The 26,723-nt window shown below is 37.1% G+C and overlaps 1 protein-coding gene across 1 annotated transcript; it reads left to right on the top strand.

Moving 5' to 3' along the window:
- The first annotated feature begins 1,742 nt into the window (after window positions 1-1,742).
- LOC132305526 (desmethyl-deoxy-podophyllotoxin synthase-like) lies at window positions 1,743-21,868 on the top strand. Its single transcript, XM_059803159.1, has 5 exons — window positions 1,743-1,990; window positions 2,175-2,256; window positions 2,349-2,448; window positions 20,848-21,157; window positions 21,247-21,868. The coding sequence occupies exons 1-5, from the start codon at window positions 1,743-1,745 to the stop codon at window positions 21,866-21,868; spliced, it is 1,362 nt and encodes a 453-aa protein (XP_059659142.1).
- Window positions 21,869-26,723: the final 4,855 nt, after the last annotated feature.

A 26,723-nucleotide genomic window follows, 5' to 3' on the forward strand; every position in this document is an offset into this window, starting at 1 on the left:
CCTCTCGTGTCGCGGCGGGGTTACCAAAGGGCGGGCTGTATTAACATTTGAAAGTGATGGTTTTGTGAATGAAAATGGGGAGTGACATTAGCATGCATTGCATTTCATTGCACTGCATGGTTTATAATTGGAATTGACGTGCATATTGTTTTAATTCCCTATATTGCATGATCCCTATTTCCCATTGGCCTATGCTTTGTTTAGATTCACAAGGACACAAGAATTATGTCTTAAGTGTCACCTACTGAGCTTTATGCTCACCCTACTATTTATATTATTTTTTTCAGGTCTTGGAAATGAACCGGTGGACGACAATCCACCTCAAGCTTGAAAGTTGTTAGAAGGTTGTTTGCTATTTTGTATTTTGACCGTTTTATATATATTCATAGTTGTGGGGATGTAACTAAGTTAGTATTCATGGCCTTGTAACTTAAGAACGAGCTTATCTTTTGTTTGATGTAAATGAAACTAATGGAATTATGGTATATGTTTCCATGCAATTGTATCATGTAACGTTGTAAGACAGTGACTTTAAATCTTAACCATGTATTTTGGGACTGTAATTGTGTTAATTTAGATTAATTGGTGTGTGGATGCTCCACCATGAGAGGAACTATGTTGAGGTATAATGAATGGATGAATGGGATGCTGGATGATTTTATGTGTTTTGTGTATTGGGACAGGTTGTTAAAAGCCCATTTTTAGGGGAGGTTCTGCCGAATTTTTTTAAAATTTTGGCATCAGCTAGGGTCGTTACAAATTTGGTATCAGAGCGATGGTTCGAATACCATTAGGACGACGGGTAGAAGCTTACCTAAGGTTATCTGGGAAGTCATTTGCATTGTTATTTCCTTGTTTGGAAAAGTGTTTTGCTATTTGAAAAAGCATGCTTAACTGTTTACTTGCTTACGTGCTTATGTGCTTATATGCCTATATTAATGTGTTCATTGCATAGTATTACATGCTAAATGTTTGTACAGTATCTTTTTGCGTTGGGTTATTCACGATTGGACCTTAGTGTTATCGTTATTGAATTGTTTCCTTTGTTTTATAGAACGATGTCACGGAGTGAGGAAATCAGGGAAGTTGGCCTTAGACCGACTAGAGGTGATGTTGGCGAGAGCTCCAGCTCCAATCCGGAGGAGCTAAATGATGAGGACACACTTCTTAGGGACTTGATTCCCCCGAGAGTTGTCCCCACAATGAGGGATAATGTTGAAGCACCTGTAGAAGTGGGTGAAGGTTCTGTGGCACTGGAGTTGAATCGTTTGTTGCAAAATGTCATGAGGGCAACGATTGCTGCTCAGTCGCAGTCGGCACTACAACCTACAGTTCAAGTTGAGGAGACGCCAGCTCAGAAGCGTCTCAAGATTATTAAGGGGTTTTCTCAGCTGATACCGGTTATGTTTGAGGGCGGTGCAGATCCAATGATATCGGATGACTACATGGAGCAAGTTGAAACTCAATTGATTTCAATGGATGTGACGGAGGATCATTTGAAGATCATCCTAGCTACTTATAAGTTTGCTAAGGATGCCAAATTATGGTGAAAGTCGGTTACGAGCCGGTACAAGGTGGAGGAGATGAGTTGGGACAAGTTTAAGGAATTATTTTATAAAAAGTACTTTCCGCTTTCCAAAAGATAGGAGTTACAAGACCAGTTTCATAACCTTGTCCAATGGAGTATGTCAGTGGCAGAATATGAAAACAAGTTCACTTCACTTTCTCGCTTTGCTCCAAAAATGGTGAAAGATGAAGTTAACAAGACTCGGAAGTTTATTTCTGGTCTTAATGATCAGATGAGGCCGTTGATCATGGCACAGTTCATCAAGGTATATTCTGAAGCAGTGGAAAGGGCTTTAATGTTAGAAGCGGATAACAGAGATAAGGATGCGAGAAGGGAACAGTGGAAGCAGAAGAGGGGTGCAGGGCCATCCTCAGAAGGATCTTCTTGGAAGAAGAACAAGGGTGGTTCATTTCAGTTTCAAGGGTAACAATCTACACGATCTGTTCCTACCACTCCTATGCCAGTTGGATCTGACAAGGGTAGAGGTGTTTATTATCAATGTCAGTAGCCTGGGCATTACAAGTCCAGTTGTCCTATGAGGTTGACTTCAGTTTCTTTAGCTCCGAAGGCTTGTTATGTGTGTGGCCAGCAGGGCCTTTTGATTCAGGACTGTCCGAGTCAGGGAGCAGGCACCATTAGTGGCAGAAGGTCACAGCAGAGGCTGTCACAGTCGGCTACAGTTCAATCAGGTTTCAGACCACCGCCACCACCACAGCCTGCCTTGTCTTCTCAGGGTTCACGACCAGCTAGGAGGGATACTCCTACTGTGTCGGCACAACAGTCTGGTGTTCAGATTAGTAGTTCACAGGCACAGGCATCGCAGGGGCGTGTCTTTGCCCTTGCACCGACTGATGCATCTCCTGGATCTTCAGTTCTCCGAGGTATATTTCCAGTGTTTGGTTCTTGGGCCCATGTTTTGTTTGATTCCGGTGCATCTTATTCTTTCATTTCATCATCATTTGCACTTGCATCGGGGTTAGAGGTCAGTTTTATGGATCAGGCGTTGTGTGTTGATACGCCAGTTGGAGTTTCAGTGTCTTTGAGCTGAGTCGTGAGGGACTGTTCCATTGTGATAGCCGGGCAGACTTTTGTGTGATACCCCCGGATTCCCGGATGCGGGTTGGCCAGGCCCACGCCCGATTACCCAAGGATATCAAACCAATTAGCAATAATCGAACACAGAATATAATTAAGATAAACATGAGTAAATAAAATTCGCTGGAAAGAAACTAAATGAAAATCCTTTATTGAAAACTTCAGAATAAATTTTATAAACAAGAACTAGTCTGATACATCTAACTTTTCCAATTCTAATACAACTCGGGAATCCATCTGGTGGACCCCTAATCAAAACCAATACTGGGAAGCGAACAACTAAAAAGAAGTCCACTGCTAAACCATGAAGAACCTCCTACATCGTCGGTAGAATGAGTAGTCGTCTCTGCTCAGCACGAACAAGCTCTAAGACTTGGAACCGTCCGTTACCTGAAAAATAATAGTGGGTCAGGCCCACAAACAAGTTTTATCCTAACTACAATCCAAATAGAGACCCGATACGCAGATACATCCTAGATGTCCCAACCATATCTATATAGTCCGTAATAGATAAATATATATATTCACACTACAGGACTCTCACTAAACTATGCTGAGGGTCTCAACCTGAATAGAAGGCAACATGCAATACGCACCTGAGTGTGCATGACTACCTAAGCCTAAAAGGGTATATCTCAACCAACATAGTTAGCTACGCATCTTACTGCATATACGCTCCCTAACCGTTGACTATAAGACTCAAGCTCATGTCACGGTACCATAACAATATATATAAAATCCGTTCACATTCATCCATAAGAAATCCAGTAAGTCGTTCGGCGTATTCAACCGCACCGACTCATATATATAAGGAGGATTTTATTTAACAACCCGTACCCTTATTCCAAAATTGGTAGGACTGAGTATTTTGAAACAGTCTGTCCCTAGTATGCCACCGTTCCATACAGGTGTATACAATCCACAAAATCCATATAATTGGTTGAACAGGTAAAACTGTTCACCAATTAAAATCCATAAGGTAAGAATTAGCGTTTTGAGCTAAACCATACCAAGTATGTCACCGTCCCATACCGGTGCATACAATCCTCCATATCCATGTAAATTACAACAATTAAATAATATTTTAGCAATTTACAGTCCATAACCATTCCAAATAATTGCAGAAGAGTATTTCAGCAATTTAAATCCAAAACTATGTAAATTACAGACTATGAATAAAAGTACAACAATTTTAATATCCAAAACCACAATCCAGATTAACTGCGGAATAATTTATATAATATTTCAGCAATTAAGGTTCAAAACCATACTCCAATTAATTGTAGAATAATATATCAAATTTCAACAATTAACATCCAAAACATGATCCAGTTTAAAAACCATAATCCAAATAATTACAGAGTAGTGTTTAATGTTACAACAATTAAAATCCCTAACTCAAATCCATGTATTGCAAGGAAATACTATATATTTCAACAACTAACATCTAGGATATGCATAGATCACACTTGTTAATTAAATGATCCTAGCATGCACCTACAACCAAATTTATAAATATATACATACTCTATTAAATTGCTAAAACTAAATTAAGCAAATTAACCTCTTCCCTCCGTTAACAACCTGCACTGCTGTATACATTCCTACAGTTAAATCCATGAGTTCAGAGATATTAATTTATCAAGTGTGGCTCTAATGTAGCATGGTACAATGATTAGAATCCATGTTATATCCCTTTTTAATTTCTAGACACCGTTTGCACCATTAAATCCTTCCAGTCCGTCAAGTCCGTAAACTGTTGTGACTTTCCCTAGATTTTTCCTACAGTTTAAAACCTTAGCATATAAATAATTTTATACATCCTAGGGTATTAACATTCCATGGTTTAGTGTTTAAAACCATCTCAGTAGCCTAAACACAGTTCTGAAACCCACAGTTGAACCAAACAAGCCCCAAACTGCTTCAGAACACCTAAAGGACCACAGAGCCTTCTCCAAATAATTGGAGCAGACTCTAACCTTCCTAGAGCTGGCTCCCACAACCCTTGGAGCCGGCTCTTTGCTCCCAGAGCCAGCTCTCCCTCTCTGAGAGCCTTCTCCGCTCACTTTTCTTGCTCTGTTGCTCCGTTTTGATTATTAGCTTCGTCTCCGGCTATTCCCTACCTTCGGTTCATCTTTAATACTGAGTTTAAGAATCCTATTTACACCCAATATCATCCCCATGACTTGTTCATAATAGTCCAATTCAATTACAGTGTTTAAAACCTTAACCGATTAAGCATGCTTCCACTCCAAACTATAAACCAGAGGCATAAGAACTTTAACAGAATAATTCCACACATACAGACATCTAATTTAGCATATAACAAGCATGTATAATTTAATTAATGATCAATTAAAACCCTAGAGACAGTCTAAGGATGCACAGAACACAGGCAACGGGAGAGAGAAAGGAAAGAACTTACCTGTGATTTCAGTTATGAAATTCCGGCATCGTGTCCACTGTTCCAGCAATACTGAGTTACTGTCTAGCCTCCCCTTACTTCTGCTCTTCCTTTCTCCTAGGTCGGACCTTGAAGCCCCAGCCGGAAAACCTCACAACTTGTTCTGTTTCTCTCAAAAACCTCTCTCTGTTTCCTCTTAATATCCCAGAACGTGAATAAGATCTGTGTTTTATTTTTCAACCCTAACCAGCCGTAACACAATATATTTATAGGTGTATTGGAAAACCTAATTTTAATTCTAGGAGGAAACTAAAAACAAAAGAAAATAAAACAAAATATAAAATAAATAATATATAAGTCGGCTACAGATTTCATGGTTATATACAACCCTAAAATCCTATTAATTTAATATACCTTATATACACATTTACCAAAAAATATATGTATAATCATCCATGGATATTAACTGTACCCGTTACTCTCCTATCCGAGTAGTCCATGAGACCCAACCGGTTGGTCCATCGCTACTGTCCAAGCCCATCCTTTTAAACCAAAAATAAAATACATATTTAATCTAATTAAAAATACCAATTAAAAAAATTAAATAAAAATTAAGCATATAATTAAATTAAATCCACAAATCAATTCAAACAACACGTCATTCAAATTCCACACATACCCACATAAGCACTTAAAAATAATAAAATAAATACTGAAAACAATAAAATAAATAATAAAATTCCGATTATATCCCTTTCAAAACTAGGGGTATTACATTTTGTGTTTGACCTTATCCTCCTGGAGATGACTAGCCTTGATGTCATTCTCGGGATGGATTAGTTAGCTTCCTTTCATGCCACGATGAGGAAGGGTTACAGTTTGTACTCCCGAGGGAGACTGTTTCTTTTTCGTGGGAGATCGGAGTGGTTCCCACATTTCATCGTTTTATGGAATTCGTGGACAGAGTCGTGGTGATTACTTTTTGGCTAGCCTTATAGCCGAAGAGGATGATGTTGTGGAAGAATATTATCCTGCAGTTGTTCGTGATTTTCTGGATGTGTTTCCGGAGGATTTGACATAATTGCCTCCACACCGAGAAATGGAGTTCTCTATTGAGTTAATGCCAGGTATCGCGCCGATTTCTATGGCACCATATCGTATGGCACCAGTTGAATTGGAGGAATTAAAAAGACAGCTTGATGATTTAAGGATGAAAGGTTTCATCTGACCGAGTGTGTCACCATAGGGCGCACCGATCTTGTTTGCTAAGAAGAAAGATGGTTCTTTGAGGTTGTGCATCGATTATCGGAAGTTGAATCGTGCCACCATCAAGAATAAGTATCCTTTGCCAAGGATAGATGATTTATTTGATCAGTTGAGGGGAGCCAGTTGTTTCTCCAAGATTGACTTGAGGTCTGGCTATTATCAGTTGCGGGTTATGGATGAGGATATCTCGAAGACAGCATTCCGTACACGGTATGGACACTATGAGTTCCTTGTTATGCCTTTTGGCTTGACTAATGCTCCAGCGGCATTCATAGACTTAATGAACCGCGTCTTTCATGATTACTTGGACCAGTTTGTGGTAGTTTTCGTGGATGACATTCTTGTGTATTCACGATCTCGGGAGGAACACGAGATCCATTTAAGTATTGTTTTACAAATTTTGCGGGAGCACCAACTGTATGCCAAATATGAGAAATGTGAATTTTGGCTACAAGAGGTGAAGTTTTTGGGACATGTTGTTTCAGAAGGTGGAGTGTCAGTTGATCTATCAAAGATTGAAGCTGTTTTAAATTGGGAGCAACCCAAGAATGTGTTTGAGATCCGTAGTTTTCTTGGTCTAGCGGGTTACTACCGGAGATTTGTGAAAGATTTCTCTCGTTTAGCAGCGTCTATGACCCGTTTAACCCGGAAGATTAAGTTTGCATGGAATGAAGCCTGTGAGTCATCTTTCCAGGAATTGAAGACAAGATTGACTATGGCTCCAGTGTTGGTGATACCTGAGCATGGCTTGGGTTATGTGATTTATTGTGATGCTTCACATGATGGTTTAGGGTGTGTGTTGATGCAGGATGGTAGAGTAGTGGCTTATAGGTCTCGACAGTTGAAGACTCACGAGTACAATTACCCTACTCATGATTTGGAGTTGGCGGCAGTTGTATTTGCTTTGAAGTGTTGGAGACACTACTTGTATGGTGAGAGATTAGAGGTGTACTCGGATCATAAAAGTCTCAAGTACCTTTTCTCCCAAAAAGACTTGAACAATAGACAGAGAAGATGGGTTGAATTCTTAGAAGATTATAATTTTGACTTGCAGTATCATCCGGGCAAGGCAAATGTGGTAGCAGATGCCTTAAGCCGAAAATCTCGTGGAACTTTGGCATGTCTGGCTATTCGGAAGTGGAAGATGCTTAAGGATTTGGCAGAGATGGGATTGTATTATTTTGATGACGATGTTGACAGCGAGCCGGCATTCTTGTTTAGTCTTATGGCTCAGCCTACTCTTGTTGTACGAGTGATTGAGTCACAAAGACAGGACCCGGATTTAGATGCCATTCACGCTTTGATCTCTAGTGGTGAGACAGTGAAAGATTGGGCCTTGTATACAGATGGGGGTCTACGGTTCAGGGGTTTGTTAGTGGTTCCTACGATTTGTCGTGAGGACGTCTTATAGGAGTTTCACACTTCCCGTTTTGCAATTCATCCAGGTGGTACCAAGATGTATCACAATTTGAGACGTCAGTATTGGTAGAACGGGATGAAAAAAGATGTTGCACAGTTTGTGGCTAGATGCCTCACCTGTCAGCAGGTGAAGGCCGAGCATCAAAAACCAGCTGGTTTATTGCAACCATTGCCTGTAGCGCAGTGGAAATGGGAGCATATTGCTATGGATTTTGTGACAGGTCTTCTAAGGTCACGAAGGGGCAATGAGTCCATATGGGTCATCATTGACAGATTGACTAAGACGGCTCACTTTTTGCCTATTAAGGCAATAGATGATGCAGAGAAGCTTGGTGTTCTTTATGTGAAAGAGATTGTAAGGTTACACAGAGTTCCAGTAACCATTGTGTCAGATAGGGATGCTAAGTTCACTTCGAAGTTCTGGGAAGGACTTCAAGCAGAGTTTGGCTCAGCGTTGCATCTGAGTACGGCATTTCATCCACAGACTGACGGTCAGTCGAAGCGTACTATCCAGATTTTGGAGGATATGCTCCGGGCATGTGTGCTTGACTTGGGTGGTAGTTGGGAGGATCACCTTCCACTTATTGAATTTGCCTACAACAAAAGTTATCAGGCGAGCATTCAGATGGCTCCATTTGAGGTGTTATATGGTAGACCTTGTAGGTCTCCTATTTATTGGACTGAGGTTGGCGAGACAGCCGCCTTAAGACCTGACATTGTACTCGAGACTACTGAGAAGATTAAGTTGATAAGACAGAGGTTATTTACAGATCAGAGCCGACAAAAGAGTTATGCGGATAAGCGGAGACGGTCGTTATCCTTTGAGGTAGGAGACCACGTTTTTCTTCGAGTTTCTCCACGGAAGGGATTGATGAGATTCGGGAAAAGTGGCAAGTTGTCGCCACGATTCATTGGACCATTTGAGATTTTGGACCGTGTAGGAGAGGTTGCCTACAGACTTGTTTTGCCACCACAGTTGGATAGGGTCCACAATGTTTTCCATGTATCGATGTTACGGAAGTACGAGCCAGATCCATATCACATTTTGAGTTGGGTTGATGTAGACATTGATGAGGATGTTTCCTACGAGGAAGGACCAATGCAGATTCTTGACACACAACAAAAGGTGTTGAGGAACAAGACGATACCAATGGTGAAAGTCCTTTGGAGACACCATGGAGTCGAGGAGGCTACTTGGGAGCTCGAACAAGAGGTTCACTCCAAGTATCCAGAGTTGTTTTCTTCTCCAGGTATGTCTTGATTTCGGAGACGAAATCTTTTAAAGTTGGGGAGAATGTAATGTCTGTAAGTTATAAAGAAAAAGAGAAAAAAAAAAAGAAGGTGGGACCCACAGCTTTTGTAAAGTGGTCACAAGACCACGTTTTTTTTTTTTTTTTTTTCATTTTTTCTTGTTCTCTGTTTTCTTCTCTCCCGCAGCCTCTCTGTTCCTCTTTATTTTCTTTTTTCTTTTACAACTTCAAATCTTGATTGCTCTCTCAATCCTTGGTAGATTTGAGAGCCGTTTGAGGCAAAACGACGAGCACGACGAGATCTACGTGCTAGTACCAGAAATTCCAGCTTTTGGTCCTCTTTGGGAGCTTGAATTTAAGAACTCATTTCTAGGGATTTTACTCATTTTGAGGTAGGGGCATCTTAATCCACTCCTTTCTTGTTTTATTGTGAATAACACCTCCTTGTTGTGTCAAACATGTTTAATTGGGAGTTAATTGTATCTATGATTGTATGAATGATGTCTAGAGAATTTTCAAGAGCTTGATTATGACTTGTTTCATGTGTAAAATATGTTTAGATGTTGTTTTAGCATGCCCACTATGTGTAAACATGCTAAAAATGACAAATGAGAACATGTTTATTTAGATTGTGCCAAATTTCCCATTGTCATAATATTGAGATTATATATACATCCATGCAGATGTCATTGGGATGCATGAAATGGGAGAATTTGTCTTGAAATGAAAATGGGGGAAATTTTGGAAGAAGAGTTTTGTCAAATAGTTTTGATAAACCCGGTCGCTGCGGGGTTACCAACGAGCCAGAGGTTAATATAGCCTAGAGAGAACTAGGGAGTCGCCCTAGCGTGGTTGACCTATTCGGGCCCCTCGATGACGTTGTGGGGTTACCAAAGGTCTAGGGACGATAGCCAATCCTCCTCTCGTGTCGCGGCGAGGTTACCAAAGGGCGGGTTGTATTAACATTTGAAAGTGATGGTTTTGTGAATGAAAATGGGGAGTGACATTAGCATGCATTGCATTTCATTACACTGCATGGTTTATAATTGGAATTGACGTGCATATTTGTTTTAATTCCCTATATTGCATGATCCCTATTTCCCATTGGCCTATGCTTTGTTTGGATTCACAAGGATACAAGAATTGTGTCTTAAGTGTCACCTACTGAGCTTTATGCTCACCCTATATTATTTTTTTCAGGTCTTGGAAATGAACCGGTGGACGACAATCCACCTCAAGCTTGAAAGTTGTTAGAAGGTTGTTTACTATTTTGTATTTTGACCGTTTTATGTATATTCATAGTTGTAGGGATATAACTAAGTTAGTATTCATGGCCTTGTAACTTAAGAACGAGCTTATCTTTTGTTTGATGTAAATGAAACTAATGGAATTATGGTATATGTTTCCATGCAATTGTATCAAGTATTGTTGTAAGACAGGGACTTTAAATCTTAACCATGTATCTTGGGACTGTAATTATGTTAATTTAGATTAATTAGTGTGTGGATGTTCCACCATGAGAGGAACTATGTTGAGGTATAATGAACGGATGAATGGGATGTTGGATGATTTTATGTGTTTTGTGTATTGGGGCAGGTTGTTGAAAGCCCATTTTTAGGGGAGGTTCTGCCGATTTTTTTTTAAAATTTTGGCATCAGCTAGGGTCGTTACACAAACCTCCATTCGTGATGCCTTGGAGGTGCCTTGAGTCGGATGACACTAACGGTTTCATAGTTGAAACAGAATTGTTTCGGAATTGGGGAGCGACATATGCACAACATTGCACTTCATGGCATTTTAGTAAATCTGTGATTGGTTGACATTTGCTATATATTTGTTGTTGTGGTTGAGAATATGTATTCCTCATGATATGACCCATTTCTTTTTACCTCTTCCTTATGTGGATTATTCAAGGGGTCATAAGAAGTGTGTTTTAGACACTTCCTACTGAGCTTATGCTCACCTCATTATTTTTAACATTTTTTCAGGACACGAAAAAGAGGTGGCGGACGACATTCCACCACAGGTTTAGACGAGCTTGGAGACTCATTTTATTTTGCTATCTTTTGTATTAGAACCTTAATATTTTGTAAATATACACTTAACCATTTTGTGAAACTTTAGTTTAATTGGTACAATGTTGTAACCTATAGATTTTTAAATTCTAACTACATTTTATGGATTGTAACTTGATGTAACTAAGGTGTACTCTTTGTTTGGATGAGATAGAGGAAGGGGATTTTTGATATGTATGTAATCATCTAGGGAATGTGATATAATAATTATATTGTGCGTTGTGACATGATAGGTTATTTTTAAGACCCACTGAGACCATTGAATCTTTTTTTGTATTTTAACAGGTTGTAAAGAGACTTTTTCTGCGAAAATCATGCCGAAATTTTATATTTTTATTATTATTATTTTGGTATCCTTTTGGGGCGTTACAGAGATTGACCATCATATGTGATTGAGAAATAATTCTACAAGGCGGAGTCATAAATATAAACTAAAAAGGAGTATTTCAAGATTTTAGCACTACAAATAACTGTTTTGCAGTACTTGTTTAGTCTTGGAGATTAACTTGCCATTTTCTGTTATGGAATGAAATTGGGTTACGGATGCTCTGTACCATACAAGTCCTGTTGACATCTCTATGCACAATATAATTGTTCAGCAAAATGTTAAAATTGTGATCAATTAGATTGAGGCTGGGGCATCACCTAATGAAACACCTTTGAATTCTTATGCTAAACACTTTCTGATAGTATGGCAGCTGCCACCAATTCATTGAAAGGTTTAAATTTGTTCAGCAATGGTTCAGTTGATATTTGTCCCTTTTGATAAGTTCTCTTCTGAATTGACAATGCAGAATTCTGTTGATAGTTTGTTTGGGTTTTTATTAATTTTTGTTATCATAAAATTATATACTTTGCTTGTGAGTTGTCATCATTTTTATTTTTATTTATATTGTTAAATGTGTCTATTAAAAAGTACAAGCCAATTAACTAATAATGGAACTAGAATAATGAAATTAGAGATTGAAAAAAATCTTAGTGCTAAACAACTAATAAACATATTTACTACCACCAACATATGGATAGATTTTATTACAAGTCGTTTTATATAATTTTTTTCTGTCTAAATTAACAAATTACAAATTATAATTAACAAATTACAAATTATATGAACCCAACTGATAATGATAATGATACTGATAGTGATTGATATTCAAGTTATTTGTTTTAGTAGATAATGATACTGAGATATGTATTATTAATCATAATTGAAATCAAACTTTTGACTTAATTTATTGTGCATATATCAGGCAGTACACTGCTTCACTCCTACTATAAAAAAAGTTTTACCACTCAACCCAAACAAGACTACCTTTGCAGTTTAGTAACCACGATGCTCCAGCTTTTCCTAACTTTCCATCTTTCTTTGTTATTGATTCTGAAACCTTGTGTAATGTTTGTAATTTATGTGCATGTGTATTTGTGTGTGATGGAAAAGAAAAGTTTTAAGTAAAAAGTGGTGGGACCCACCACTTTACATATAAGTGGCAAGGAGGCCACATTTGGGGCTTACCATTCTCTCTCTCCCGTAGCTTACTGCCTTCCCCTCTCATTCTTCTTCTTTTTTTTTTTTTTTTTTTCTTTTTCTGTTTTTTTTTTTTTACAAGATTCAATCCTAGATTTCTCCCTCAATTTTTTGGTATTATTAGGAACCGTTTGCAGCAAAACGAAAAGCACGTTGAGATCTATGATTTGATCGGAGCAATTCTTCATTTGGTACACTATGGAATTTCAAAATCTAGGGCACAAAATTAGGGGTTTTTGCAATTCTTGAGGTAGGGGTTTCTAATCCATAACCTCTTGGATTTTGTGAGTCAATTCCTTATAATATGTATTATTACATGTTTAAATTGTATATATTTCGTGCAAACTTTGCTATGTGTTGTATATGAGACGTATTTACATGCTAAGTTGATATGTGATAAAGAAATATGTTTAAATGATTATGTTTTCATGCCTATTGTATTATAAATGATGAATTTTGTGATTAGAAAGCATGAAATATATTTCTAAAATTTTTCTTTTGAATTAAAGCATGTAATTTATGTGAATTAATTGATGTTGTATGAGAAAGTATGTTTAAGTGGTGAATTTCTATGCCTATTGTGTTGGAATTGCTAAATTATCAATATAGAGACATGTTAGTTATTATTAGAAATTTCCTACAAAGCTTGCTATATTGTAAACACATGACTTGTATGGAATTGTGTAATAGCATACTTATGTGAAATGAATTTTGCTTTGTATGCTCGGTTTGCTAAAATAATGTTAAAGGGAAACATGAATTACCTATTTTAGAGATTTAATTTGCAAAGCATGTGTGAAATTTTATGGTTGAATTCACGATTAGGAGCATGAAGCATTCATGCATCCATTGGGAAAGGAAAATGGGAAAAATGTTTTGAAAGAAAATGAAATGATTTTGGAAAAATGTTTTGAAAAGTGTTTACGAAAATCGAACGCCTAGGAGGCGCCTAGTGGTCCGTGGTATTAGTGTAGTCTAAAGGGGAGTATGGTTGAGCTAGCTAGGCCGGATGCGACGCCTTGGAGGTGCCTTGTGGTCATGGATAGTTAGCCAATCCTCCTCTCGTGATGCCATGGAGGTGCCTTGGGTCGGATTACACTAACGGTTTGGAAGTTGAAATGAAAATGTTTCGAAAATGGGGAGCGACATGAGCATGGCATTGCATTTCATTGGCATACATGGTGTATTTGTGACTTGGATGAAATTTGTGTTTATAATGGATATTGTGGTTATGGTTTACATCCCCAACATAGTATAATCCCGTTATCTTGTTTTTTATTCTATACGTGGATTCACGAGGTCATGAGAGGTGTGTCTTAGACACTTCCTACTGAGCTTATGCTCACCCCATTATTTTAACATTTTTCAGGTCACAAGAAGGAGGTAGCGGACGACGTTCCTCCACAGGTTTTGATGGGTTAGTGGACTGTTTGACATATTTTGTCGCCATGATCTCATTTTATTATTATTATTATTATCATATTATTATTATTGTTTATTATAAAGCCTGGGATGACACGTATATTATGTATTGATATAAGAAAGTGCGATAGTGCTCTTAGTTGATCCCGGGTTCGGGTAAGGACCCGGTCAGCGATTCGAACCCTCGGATTTAGGTCGTTACAAATTTGGTATCAGAGTAATGGTTCGAATACCATTAGGACGATGGGTAGAGGCCTACCTAGGGTTGTATGGGAAGTCATTTGCATTATTTATGTGACTATTTGCTAATGTGTTTTGTTATTTGAAAAACATGTTTACTTGTCTACTTGTTTACATGTTTATGTGCTTACGGTTTTGAAAGACATGCTTTCTTGCTATGTGTTTACACGTTTATATGTTTATATGCTAAAGTTTATGTTACATGGCCATGTACAAGGAATAGTTAGATGATCTGACCATGTAAATGAAATATGAAAGAAAAGAAAAGCATGTTGATTGTGTATGAGAAGTATAGTGACAAAAAGTGGTAGGTACAGTGTGTGCAGTTCTAAATTAAATGCTAATGTGACAAGTAATGAACATGGTATATGCAAACATGTTTTGTGTAGCATTGTGGGTTTCATTCATTTTGTATATATATATATATATATATATATATATATATATATATATATATATATATATTCATATTGTTTATGCGATTGAGCATTGGGGTGGTTGCTAATACGGTAGAGTACTTGTCACGGCATTGATGGTTATGTGAGTTTTGACTTGAGTAAGCGAGGAGCTCGGTTGCTCCAGGGTTGTTTGGGTACCAGTTCTTATTGAATGAATTGTTTGGTTTTTAGCTCGTGAATTGAGCTATTTGGTGTGTAGTCATTTTGATTTTCTTGTTGCATTTGTGCGGTGCTTAGAGCACGACTTCAGAATTGGTTTGTATTTCATGGCACGGTGGCTGTGTTGTATGTGAATTTTATGCATCGGTGTATAGTTTCTTGTGACCGTGGGGGTCAGGTGTGCGAGTGAAGGTTTTATGGGAGAAAGGTTTTACCTTAAGGGGTTAGTGTTTGTGACTTGGGTCACGGTTTGGTGCAGAGGTTCTTTTTGAACCGGTTTGAGGTGGGTGTGGCAAAGGTTGCTTGAGTCACGGGTGTAGTCTATGGGTTGTAGACGTATATTTCTGGTATTTTGGTACGGTCTAAGAAACATGTTGGTTTTGATTGTTAAGGGGACTTGTTGGACTCTGTAGGTCTAGGGTGACGTAGGACCGGTTGCGGGATATGGATCATTTCGTGGTCATATAAGAGTATGTCTTAGAGACTGGTTAGTCGAGGGTGATTCCCATTTCGGAAAGCTACAGGAGTGTGCTATGGGTAATCGACTCTCGGTGAGTCGGTTTTATAGCTCAGTTAATGAGCGGGGTTCTAGGTTGACGCAGCTGTCTAGAGAGTCTTGAGGTGGTATATAGTGGTTAGTTTTAGTTGTGTAGTGCAAGATTGCATAATAAGGTAGGTAGTATGGGGTCATTGAAGTGTTTGGTTGTTTGCGGATGAAGTGACAGTTGGTGAGTATTATGTTGTCAAATGAATTGTGTTTTAGAATTTGAAAGTTGCGGATTAGGGTTGTCTTTTAGATTGTGTCGAGTATCAGGAATAGTGCTTATTGTTTGAGGATTCGAAGAGATAGACTAATGATTGGAGTGATTAGGACGAGTTAATTTTATAAGTTAGTTGGTAGCCCCATTTGATTTTTGTCGAGGCCAAGGATGTTTTAAAGAACTGGAATGAGGAAAAGTAATGATGTTGAACTTAGGGTATGAAGTTTTCTTGTTTGGATGCCTAGATCGCTTAGAAAGAATGGTTTGGTGTTGTCGGTTAAGCGTTAATGATTGATGGCATCGTTGATGATATTGAGGTGATAATTGGGTTTTGAGCATTTTGAGATTTGTACTCATTTTGTTTTGAGGGTTTGTCGGCATAACATTGTCGTATGGAGGATCTTTTCTAATTGTATGCAATGATCATTATGGGGAGTATCGAGAGCAATGCTTATTTTTTTGTTACGATGATATTGTCTTAAGGATATTCTAGGAAAGATCCTTTAGTAGTGGCTTGATGGTCTGGTGGGATGATAGGATAGAAGTGTGGTTAGAATGAGTGGTGATGAAGGTGTTATGGTGTTGTAGTGTGATGTTTAATGTTGAGGAGCAGAATGGTTTAAGGTGTGATCCGAATATGACTTAGGGATTGAGGGTTGTTTGTTGTGTGCTGTCAGAAATGTGATGGGATTGTATGCCAGTTGAGGCGATGGTGGACGTCTTAGTCTTTAGAACTAGTAAGGCTGATGTTACTAGATAGACACCTTTTCTTTTGACGAGTCAGTAAGTTACTATAACTGAGTTCACGAATCTTGTGTGTACGGTGTTTAAGGGAGTGTTGCCTTGAAGGATAAAAGTGGAATGGGTGGTAAAAGTGTTGTTTTATAGTATGGAGGTTGTCATTTGGGGGTGACGGTTTTCGGATGAAACGGGATGTTGTGTCTGATGGGTAGAGATTATTTCTAGTGTTGGTGTGCCGTAAGTGTTGGTGCTTTTATTTGATTGGTGTTGGTTAGCATGCGTATCATGATATAGAGTGTGCGAGGTTTCGGTGTTCATAGTGTATGATGGTTTGTTTGTGGCGGGGTCGCTAGATTTGAGGTCGTAGTCCTGTATGTGTTTCCAGTTGGTTCTTCTCCTTGTGGGTAAGGAGTTATTTTCATCTCAGGTGAGATTAGGTGTCCACGGTTGGACGATCGATGAGTAGCGTGTGACAAGTTTTCGGGTGAATTCAGGTACGAGTCGTCAGTCTCTTGTTAGTCTAGTTCAAGCAAGGGCGTCGTTTGTCGTGAGACTTGTACTCCATCTAGGAGTTGTGCGCATCCGTGGGCGGACGGATTTGTGAGCGGCTTGTTACGCTGTTGGAGTTCATCGATAGAGGTCCTAATTGAAGAGGTCGATTCACTCCTGGTGAAGTCTTCGGTTTTTATAATGTTTGTTTTGAGAGTGGTTTTGACTGGTAGGATCTGAGGCACGAGTTGCTGAATAGGTGTTGTGTTTCTGATGTTTTGTGCTAGCGGTGATAGCTAGGATATTTGTCGTGAATCGCAGCTTGAGGATAATTAGGTGATGTGATGTGACTCATGTATTTGGATGTTTTTAGAGGTGATTGATTCTAGCAGTGTCTTGAGGACAAGTGTTGGTATTGTTTGAATGTTTTGAAGCTAAAGCGTGATTATGAGATTCCGTTGAAGAACTGTAGGAATGATTGACCTTGGTTTTGAGGTTTCAGGCATGAGATAGTCACATTGTGTGTTTTGACGGGGTAGGAATGGAATCGAGAAATGTTATGAGTTGTTTACCTAGTGTGGATGTTATGAGGAAATTAGGGATCTTTAGTGCTGGTCGACGATTGTAATGTTTGGTGTCATGTTGTTTTTAGCTTGTTATGATTGTGTGGTCGAGGAATGATTGTCGTGTTGCTTTTAGCATGTTGATATGCAACTGTATAGTTGTTTAGGTTATGTGGAACGATGGGCGGATAGTGAGTGGATCTCTTGGTTGTTTTGTGGACTGTGTGGCGATGTGTTTGAGGTTTAGACCTGAGGACAGGGATGACATCTGTGTTGAGACCAGATCGAGGATGAGAATGGCCTGGCCAACCATTTCTCCTAAATCAATCCCTCTTTAGCACGATGTCGGGTCAAAGGTCCATGATTGTTTTGGTTTGCCAAGAATAGTGAGAGTACGGTATCGCTGGTTGAGTCGGTGAGATAGTGTGGATTCAGGTGGTTGTCTCAGGTAACAAGGTGTGCTAGGTAAGACCAAGTGTCCGATAAAAGAGTTTGTGGTACAGTCACTGATTATTGAAGATCTTGTTTTGAGGATTTAAGTCCTAGGTACAGGATAGTACGCTTTATTTATTTGTGACACATTATTATATAATTGTTGAGAGATTCATTATTTAGTTATCTTAAGGTTGTTAAGTATAATGATTATCGAATGGATGGTGCGGTTGATGGTTGCTTGTACCGATATATGGTGGTGTAACTGTGTGTTAAGTGGCGAGTGTTTGGTCTGATAGGGACGTGAAGATTGAGTTTGAGCTTGATTGTGTAATGAATGGGGTTCCTTGTTTGGGATTTTGTATGTCCTTTAAAGGATGGACTGAGATAGGATATTGTCATGTTTAGGGGTCTTGTGACCGTTTTTCTTTCGACTCCGAAGCCTTGTGTCAGTGTTGGTTTTAAGTTGAGTGCATAATCCAATAGGTTTTGTATATGATATTGTGGGTGATGTTGTGAGTACCCTCATAGGGTGGTGAGCATTGGGTTTTTCTGACGACAGGGTGTGATTGTCTATTGGCATCGGGTGTCAAAGGCAACAAGGTTGTTGAGTTCTTAGCTCTACGGTTTGGTGAGGTGTTTCTCGGGAAGGTGTATGGTTGTGGGTCTCCTTCTTTAAGGAGGGTAGATTTCGAGGACGAAATCTTTTAAGGAGGGTAGATTGTAATGTTTGTAATTTATGTGCATAAGTATTTATGTGTGGTGGAAAACAAAAGTTTTAAGTAAAAAGTGGTGGGACCCACCACTTTACACATAAGTGGCAAGGAGGCCACATTTGGGGCTCACCATTCTCTCTCTCCCATAGCTTACTGCCTTCCCGTCTTATTTTCTTTTTTTTCTTTTCTTTTCTTTTTTTTTTTTTTTTTTTTTACAAGACTCAATCCTAGATTTCTCCCTCAATTTTTTGGTATTTTTAAGAGCCGTTTGCGGCAAAATGAAAAGCACATCGAGATCTACGATTTGATCAAAGCAATTCTTCATTTGGTACACTATGGAATTTCGAAATCTAGGGCACAAAATTGGGGGGTTTTGCAATTCTTGAGGTAGGGGTTTCTAATCCATAACCTCTTGGATTTTGTGAGTCAATTCCTTATAATTTGTATTATTACATGATTAAATTGTGTATATTTCATGCAAACTTTGTTATGTGTTGTATATGAGACGTATTTACATGCTAACTTGATATGTGATGAAGAAATATATTTAAATGATGATGTTTTCATGCCTATTGTGTTATAAGTGATGAATTTTGTGATTAGAAAGCATGATATATATTTCTAAAATTTTTCTTTCGAATTAAAGCATGTAATTTATGTGAATTAATTGATGTTGTATGAGAAAGTATGTTTAAGTGGTGAATTTCTATGCCTATTGTGTTGGAATTGCTAAATTTTCAATATAGAGACATGTTATTTATTATTAGAAATTTCCTACAAAGCTTGCTTTATTGTAAACACATGACTTGTATGGAATTGTGTAATAGCATGCTTATGTGAAATGAATTATGCCTTGTATGCTCGGTTTGCTAAAATAATGTTGAAGGGAAACATAAATTACCTATTTTAGAGATTTAATTTGCAAAGCATGTGTGAAATTCTATGGTTGAATTCACGATTAGGAGCATGAAGCATTCATGCGTCCATTGGGAAAGGAAAATGGGAAAAATGTTTTGAAAGCAAATGAAATGATTTTGGAAAAATGTTTTGAAAAGTGTTCGTGAAAACCGGACGCCTAGGAGGCGCCGAGTGGTCCGTGGTGTTAGTGTAGTCTAGAGGGGAGTATGGTTGAGCTAGCTAGGCCAGATGCGACGCCTTGGAGGTGCCTTGTGGTCATGGATAGTTAGTCAATCCTCCTCTTGTGATGCCATTGAGGTGCCTTAGGTCGGATTACACTAACGGTTTGGAAGTTGAAAAGGAAATGTTTCGGAAATGGGGAGCGACATGAGCATGGCATTGCACTTCATTGACATACATGGTGTATTTGTGACTTGGATGACATTTGTGTTTATAATGGATGTTGTGGTTATGGTTTACATCCCCGGTATAGTATGATCCCGTTCTCTTGTTTTCTATTCTATATGTGGATTCACGGGGTCATAAAAGGTGTGTCTTAGACACTTCCTACTGAACTTATGTTCACCCCATCATTTTAACATTTTTCAGGTCACGAGAAGGAGGTAGCGTACGACGTTCCTCCATAGGTTTTGATGGGTTAGTGGACTATTTGACATATTTTGTAGCCATGATCTCATTTTATTATTATTATTATCATATTATTATTATTATTAATTATAAAGCCTAGGATGACACGTATATTATGTATTGATATAAGAAAGTGCGATAGTGCTTTTAGTTGACCTCGGGTTCGGGTAAGGACCGGTTAGCAATTTGAACCCTCGGGTTCGGGTCGTTACACCTTGAAAGACATCTAAAGGCTCCAAGCAGCTGCCACCAGGGCCATGGAAGCTACCCCTTATCGGTAACTTGCATGAGTTGGCCCTAGGCAGTTCTCTTCCACACCATGCCTTGACGGCCTTAGCCAAGAAACATGGACCCTTGATGCATCTCCAGCTCGGTGAGGTGTCGGCTGTAGTCATTTCCTCACCGCAATTAGCCCAAGAGGTGCTGAAGCAGCACGAACTCAACTACGCACAAAGGCCTCAAATTCTTATTGCAGAGGTCTTATCCTATGATGGCTCAGGCATTGTTTTCTCCCCCTATAATGATTACTGGAGACAAATCAGAAAGATTTGTGTCACTGAACTCTTAAGTGCTAAACGCGTGTAGTCATTCAAATCCGTTAGAGAAGAAGAAGTACAGAATCTAATAGATTTTATTTCATCTTCCCGGGGGCTTCCCATCAATCTCAGTCGGAAGATATTCTCACTGTTGAACAACATAATTGCACACGCTGTGATGAAGGCTTGTTCGTAAATTGGTTTGAAGAAATAGTACGCTTGCGAGGAGGCTTTGGGTTGCCTGATCTGTTCCCTTCAGTTAAAATCCTTGGTTACATTACTGGAATGAAGCCTGCCTTGCAGAGGTTGCAGCTGAAAATGGACAAAATTCTCGACACCATTGTGAATGAGCATAGAGCCAAAAGGAAAGACATGTCCACAACCAATATAAATGACGTACCTGTGGAGGAAGTTTTGGTTGATGTGTTTCTTAACATAGAGAAGGGTGGCGATAACTTCTCCCTCACAACTGATAACATAAAAGCTGTCATTTTGTTATGTTTTACATTTAGAATTTTAGCTTCAACTAGTTCTACCTACTATATAGATTACTAATTATATATGTATTTTATTTTTTATTTCAGGACATTTTTGGAGCAGGGAGTGAGAATTCTGCAACAACCATAGTATGGGCAATGTCAGAGATAGTAAAAAACCCAAGAATAATGAAGAAGGCACAAGCTGAAGTTCGAGAGGCCCTTAAAGGAAAGAGCAATACTATTGATGAGACAGATATTCATGGACTAAATTACTTGAAATCGATCATCAAACAAACTTTGAGATTACACCCTCCAGGCCCTCTAATACCAAGAGAATCAATCGAAAGATGTAAAATTAACGGATATGAGATACCGGAGAAAACCAAAATGTTGATCAATGTGTGGGAAATGAGCACAGATCCTAAATATTGGGGTGACAGAGATTATTTCAGACCAGAGAGGTTCGTTGATTCTTGCATGAGTTATAAGGGGACAAATTTTGAGTATCTCCCATTTGGGGCAGGTCGGAGGATATGTCCTGGGATTTCATTTGGTATGGCAAGCATTGAACTAGCACTTGCTCAGCTGCTGTATCATTTCGACTGGAGTGTCCCAAATGGAATCAAGCCAGAAGAACTGGACATGACAGAAATATTTGGATTAATAAGTGTAAGGAGAAGGAATGATTTGCACTTAATTGCCATTCCGGTATCCTCATTAGCATGATGAAAGACGTTATAATGTATGAATAAGGCGTACTCATTATGCAGGTGTTACTATAATGTGTCACTAGTGTTGTGTATTAAATGGCAATCGTGAAGCAGAAGCAATAAACTCCATTTGAATGAATTGAGATGGTGTTATTAAATGTATTATATGCACACATAAATGTATTAAGTAGCACCAGAAAGATTGAGAAATAAAACCATTTTCAACATATTGATTGGATTTTGAAATATTAATCATGTTTCTAAATAGCTCTTTGTAAGATGCATGTTTTTGTATTGGCTAATTTCATTGTTAAAACGACTTCAATCGAGTTGTAATTTTTCCTTTATCTTTGAGTCTAACTATGTGCGATTATATAAGAACATCATTTTAGAACAAGTATGTTGAGTAAAGACACTTTGTACATTTATGATAGGTTGGATAGGATTGCAAATTAGGGTTTTAAAGTAAAAATCAGGTTTTTGCAAAAATCCGATCTGTCAAAGAGAGAACTTGGCAAAAAAGAGCTCTTGGACAAAAAGTGCCCAGGAGCTCTTGGAAAAAAGGCTTATGCAAAAAAAGAGCTCTCGGTTTAAAAAATCATAAGTTAAATGAAATATAATAGCTGTTGTTTAGCTAATTTGTTAATCATGTGTAATATAAAGCCACTCTAAGTTTTATGTGTGTGTCAAACAAGCTAGGGAGCAGGGCAACTGATACAGAATATTTGAACCGACAACGAATCTCAATAGAGACCAAAGCCTAAGGGGGTAGGATAAGCTCAAGGATAAAGTCTACCACCCTCTTGGATAACTCTTCCAATTCGAAATGGGCAAGGAAAGCGAGCAACTTCCCTAAGTGGATACTACCATTAACTCTCCAATAAAATGAGAAGTTGGAGTGCATCCGGCCACACCACGCCGGCCATCACTTCTCTTTTCATGTAAAAAAGGCTTTAAACAAGATTTTTGCATGATGCACTTATTTGTTGATGGCAACTAAACAGAGGAGAGGCACGTATGTTACAAAATTGCTCATAGTTCATTGTGGTGATCTAAAAAAAGGGGGTCAATTGCTTTTTTAATTATAGCCAATAAATTGTGAGTTGAGAGTGCATAATAATTATCCTAATACTTGTTTCTAGAGAAATTCTAAACTTTTTGCCAATTATGCTCTATTATGTGAAAATTTTATATTTTTAATGCAAAAGACTTAAAAAATATATGTCTAGAAGTTTCACATTTGTGTCAAATTATCGGTATCAAATTATCTAAGAAGTAGCGGACATTTTTTATACATAAAATATATATATTTTGTCCTTCAGAGCATATAACTTTTCAAGCCTAAGAAGTAGCAAATTATCTGCATGGTCCATACTCTCTGTCTCTCATAATACAAAATCAAGCCTATACAATAATTAAGACAGTCAAACCTCAACTTGAAAAGTAGCTATTAAAGAGTCAAGTGATAGTGTTAATGATAGTGATGGTGAAGGTGATGACTACACCATTACACCATTTGTCCAAGTGATAAATCAATTTGAGGAGTCCTATGTGATAGAACGGCCCGTCAATTTGTATACCATTTTTGGGTATATATATAGAGACAGCATCCGTTCATGTTCCGCCAATTTTACGAAATGTGGTGTTATTGAAAATGAATCATTACATTTTCAATAATTTTCATATACCATCTTAGAGGATTTATTCATTTATTTTTATTGTGCCTTTCCCTTGGATTTATTCATTTATAGTATGTATGAAAAACCTATTTTTAATTTAATTTTGTAGAAGCAATACTATTAATCTTAAACAATTTTTTAATCAAGTGATAAGTAAAGCATGGAATTAAAATTTCAACACAAAGCATGAAATGAAAAGTAAAATGAAAGTATGACAGCTTAAACATGGAAAGAAAAAATTAGGAAAAAATAAAAAACATGGAAAGAAATGAAAAAGGGGAGCAAGAGGCAAGTAGTTTCAAGAAAATAAAAATATTTTATAGTCAAACAAGCAGAGCCTACCATTAATTACTGCCACACTACCATTTACTGTTTTCTTTTTCACTTTTCACTTTTCTCTCTCTTCCTGATTTCTTTTTTTCTTTTCTTTTCTTTCTTTTAGTCATTGATGCAGGTTGATGTGTTTTGTTCTACATCAAGAATTAATGGAAGAAGATGGGTCCCACCTACTTTTAGCAGATTTTTAAATAAGTGTCAGTTGAAAAAATGTGTCTCTTATCTTGATATAACAATTATTTTTTGACTAATGTTTGTGATCTTATCACATTACGACAGAGTGGTATTATAGGGTGGGCTTATACTGCACAATACTCTGGCATACACTGAGGCTGGAGAAGGTATTATTTTTTTATTTTTTTTATTTTTTATTTTAACATAAACCAACTTAAAATTCATTCAACATTCAAATTAATGAGTCTGTTGAGTTAGATGGAAATAAACACTGAAAAGTCAAAAAAATAAATCATATAATGTTGTACATAGATGGGGCTAAAAATGAGGATCAAAATGAATTCTTATCTTAGCTCCAATGGAGTGTGTATGGGTTTGTTGGAAATTTTGCCTCCTCAACTATAAAATTAAAGTTGTTTGTCAACGAACTTCCTCCGAGATGATCTTTAAGCATTAAAAACATGAATTGTTTAGTAGAAAACTCAATTTTTCCCTTTCTTGTGTGATCTCATTTTGTTGTTAGTGTAGACTTTCCCCACTGCATGTGGCAAATTCAAAGTAAAAATATATTTTAAAAAACCATAATTTAATTACTCCTATTTAATTGAATCACGTCTTGTTAGACATGACCACTTTAATGCAAACCAAGACTTTGTATCGATAATTTCGAACCACCTTGAAAGTTATTTTGAATGTGATGTGCTTATAGTGAGGCGTGAAAAAATGAAGAAATTGTTAAATGATTTTCAACCGTCTAATTCAATCAATGCTTTTTCATTACAGCAAGTAACCCTACAATAATGTAATAAGATATGACAAATCAATCCAAACAGTAATTTTTATTTGATCCTTTGTCCAATAATTAATGGTGTGAGATATATAACACAAATTATATCATTACATAGATGTCACCCATGATTTTGTAAAACAATAGTCTATAGAGAAAATAAAAATAAAAAATTTCTTGATAATTATATACAAGAAAGTATCATTATACTACACCAGTACACCTTTGCTAAAGAGTAAATATAAATATATATATATATATATATATGAAAACGTGCGTTTTGAACTGTTGGCAAATTTAACATATATAAAGATTGTATAACATTTAGCTGATCATGTTGGCCTTTTAAATATTGTATGACATATGGCTGATCTTCCTTCTAATGAGAACTGGCTCTGGCTTTGAATATTGGATAATTGACGAAAGGGCAGCTTAAAAAAAAAAATTACAATGGTTAAGCAAAAGCTTCAGACTAAGAAAAGTACGGAGTAAGTTATTATCTTTCCTATTCCAACTCATTGTGTTCGTACTCTTCAATCAGACTCGACCTTTTTGCAGTCATGACTCATGTGTTGCAGCACCCAAAAAAATTTCTCACTCCTGATTTTCAAACCCGGACACTGATTGATAAGCTGACGTTGACTTACGATAGGTTGCCAAACAAATAAATATATCTACTCGGTATTACACTATTTTATTACTTCCGTTTTAATATAATTGTACATTTCTTAAATTGTGAGACAACTCTATAGGCGATTATATAAATACGGGGAGTAACTGTTATCTTATTGACTTTTCTCTTTTTATTGCTACATAATTAGTCAAACTTCCAAGGCTTTGCTTAACTAATCAAGCTCCAAGCATTGAAAACTTATTTTCATCTCAAAACCCTGTTTAGAGGTCATTTCATTCAAAAAAAATACACGTTTACTTAAACGGCAATCTTTTCATCTCAAAACTCACTCTAAAGGTCGTATTCATTGAAAAAAAAAATACACATTTTCTTAAACGTCACTCGTTTCTTCTCAAAACTCATTTTCTTCTCACAATCCTCTCTAAAGGTCGTTTTCATTCAAAAAATACATATTTTCTTAAACGTCACTCTTTCGATCTCAAAACAAATTTTCATCTCAAAACCCTCTCTAGGGATCCTTTAGATCTCAAAATTCTATTGTTTTCATAAAACTTTTGAAAGTCGTCTTGAATAATGTCATTTTACATCTTAACTTGAGAAAAGGGATTTTATCAGATAACTCAAAAGTGAGTCTAGCTGAAAAAGTATTAACTGAGACTATAAGCAATCACAATAAATAACACAGCAAATTAGGATATTGAGATAAGAACTAGAAGGGGGTGAGTAGGTCTATTCCACATTCTGGCTTTTGATTAGCCCATATTTTATACATTTTTTATTTTCAAAATTATGTTTGTTAGTACTTTATGGTATTTTATTTTAATTAATTAGTATATTGTTATGTCTGGTATTTTTTCACATCATTAGGCTGCGTTTAGTAACGGGAAACATTTTCTGTTTTCTGTTGTCAACCCCTAAAAAGGCAAAACAAAAACAAAAATCGTGTTTAATAATATGTTTTTGTTTTTCTATAACAGAAAACGTTTTCTATTTTTGTGAAGAAAGAATGAAACATAAAAAAGATATTTCTCATGCTTTCAACACCGCTGAGCAAAAATGTTTCCACTATTATTTTTACATATCTGCTATTCATTTCAAATAAAATGTATGTTATTCATGTTATATACTGCTGATACATTAAATATTAATAAAAGTTATATTTTTACTATATAATTAAAATATTAAATATTAGTGTAAATTATTTTTTATTTAACAAAAATATATATTTTAAATATAATATATTATAAAGAGATCCAAACAA

Source organism: Cornus florida, unplaced genomic scaffold (genome assembly GCF_030987335.1).
Source record: "Cornus florida cultivar Cherokee Brave unplaced genomic scaffold, ASM3098733v1 CherokeeBrave_3.0.0_Hap2_Chr04, whole genome shotgun sequence".
In the NCBI taxonomy this organism is placed as follows: Eukaryota; Viridiplantae; Streptophyta; class Magnoliopsida; order Cornales; family Cornaceae; genus Cornus; species Cornus florida.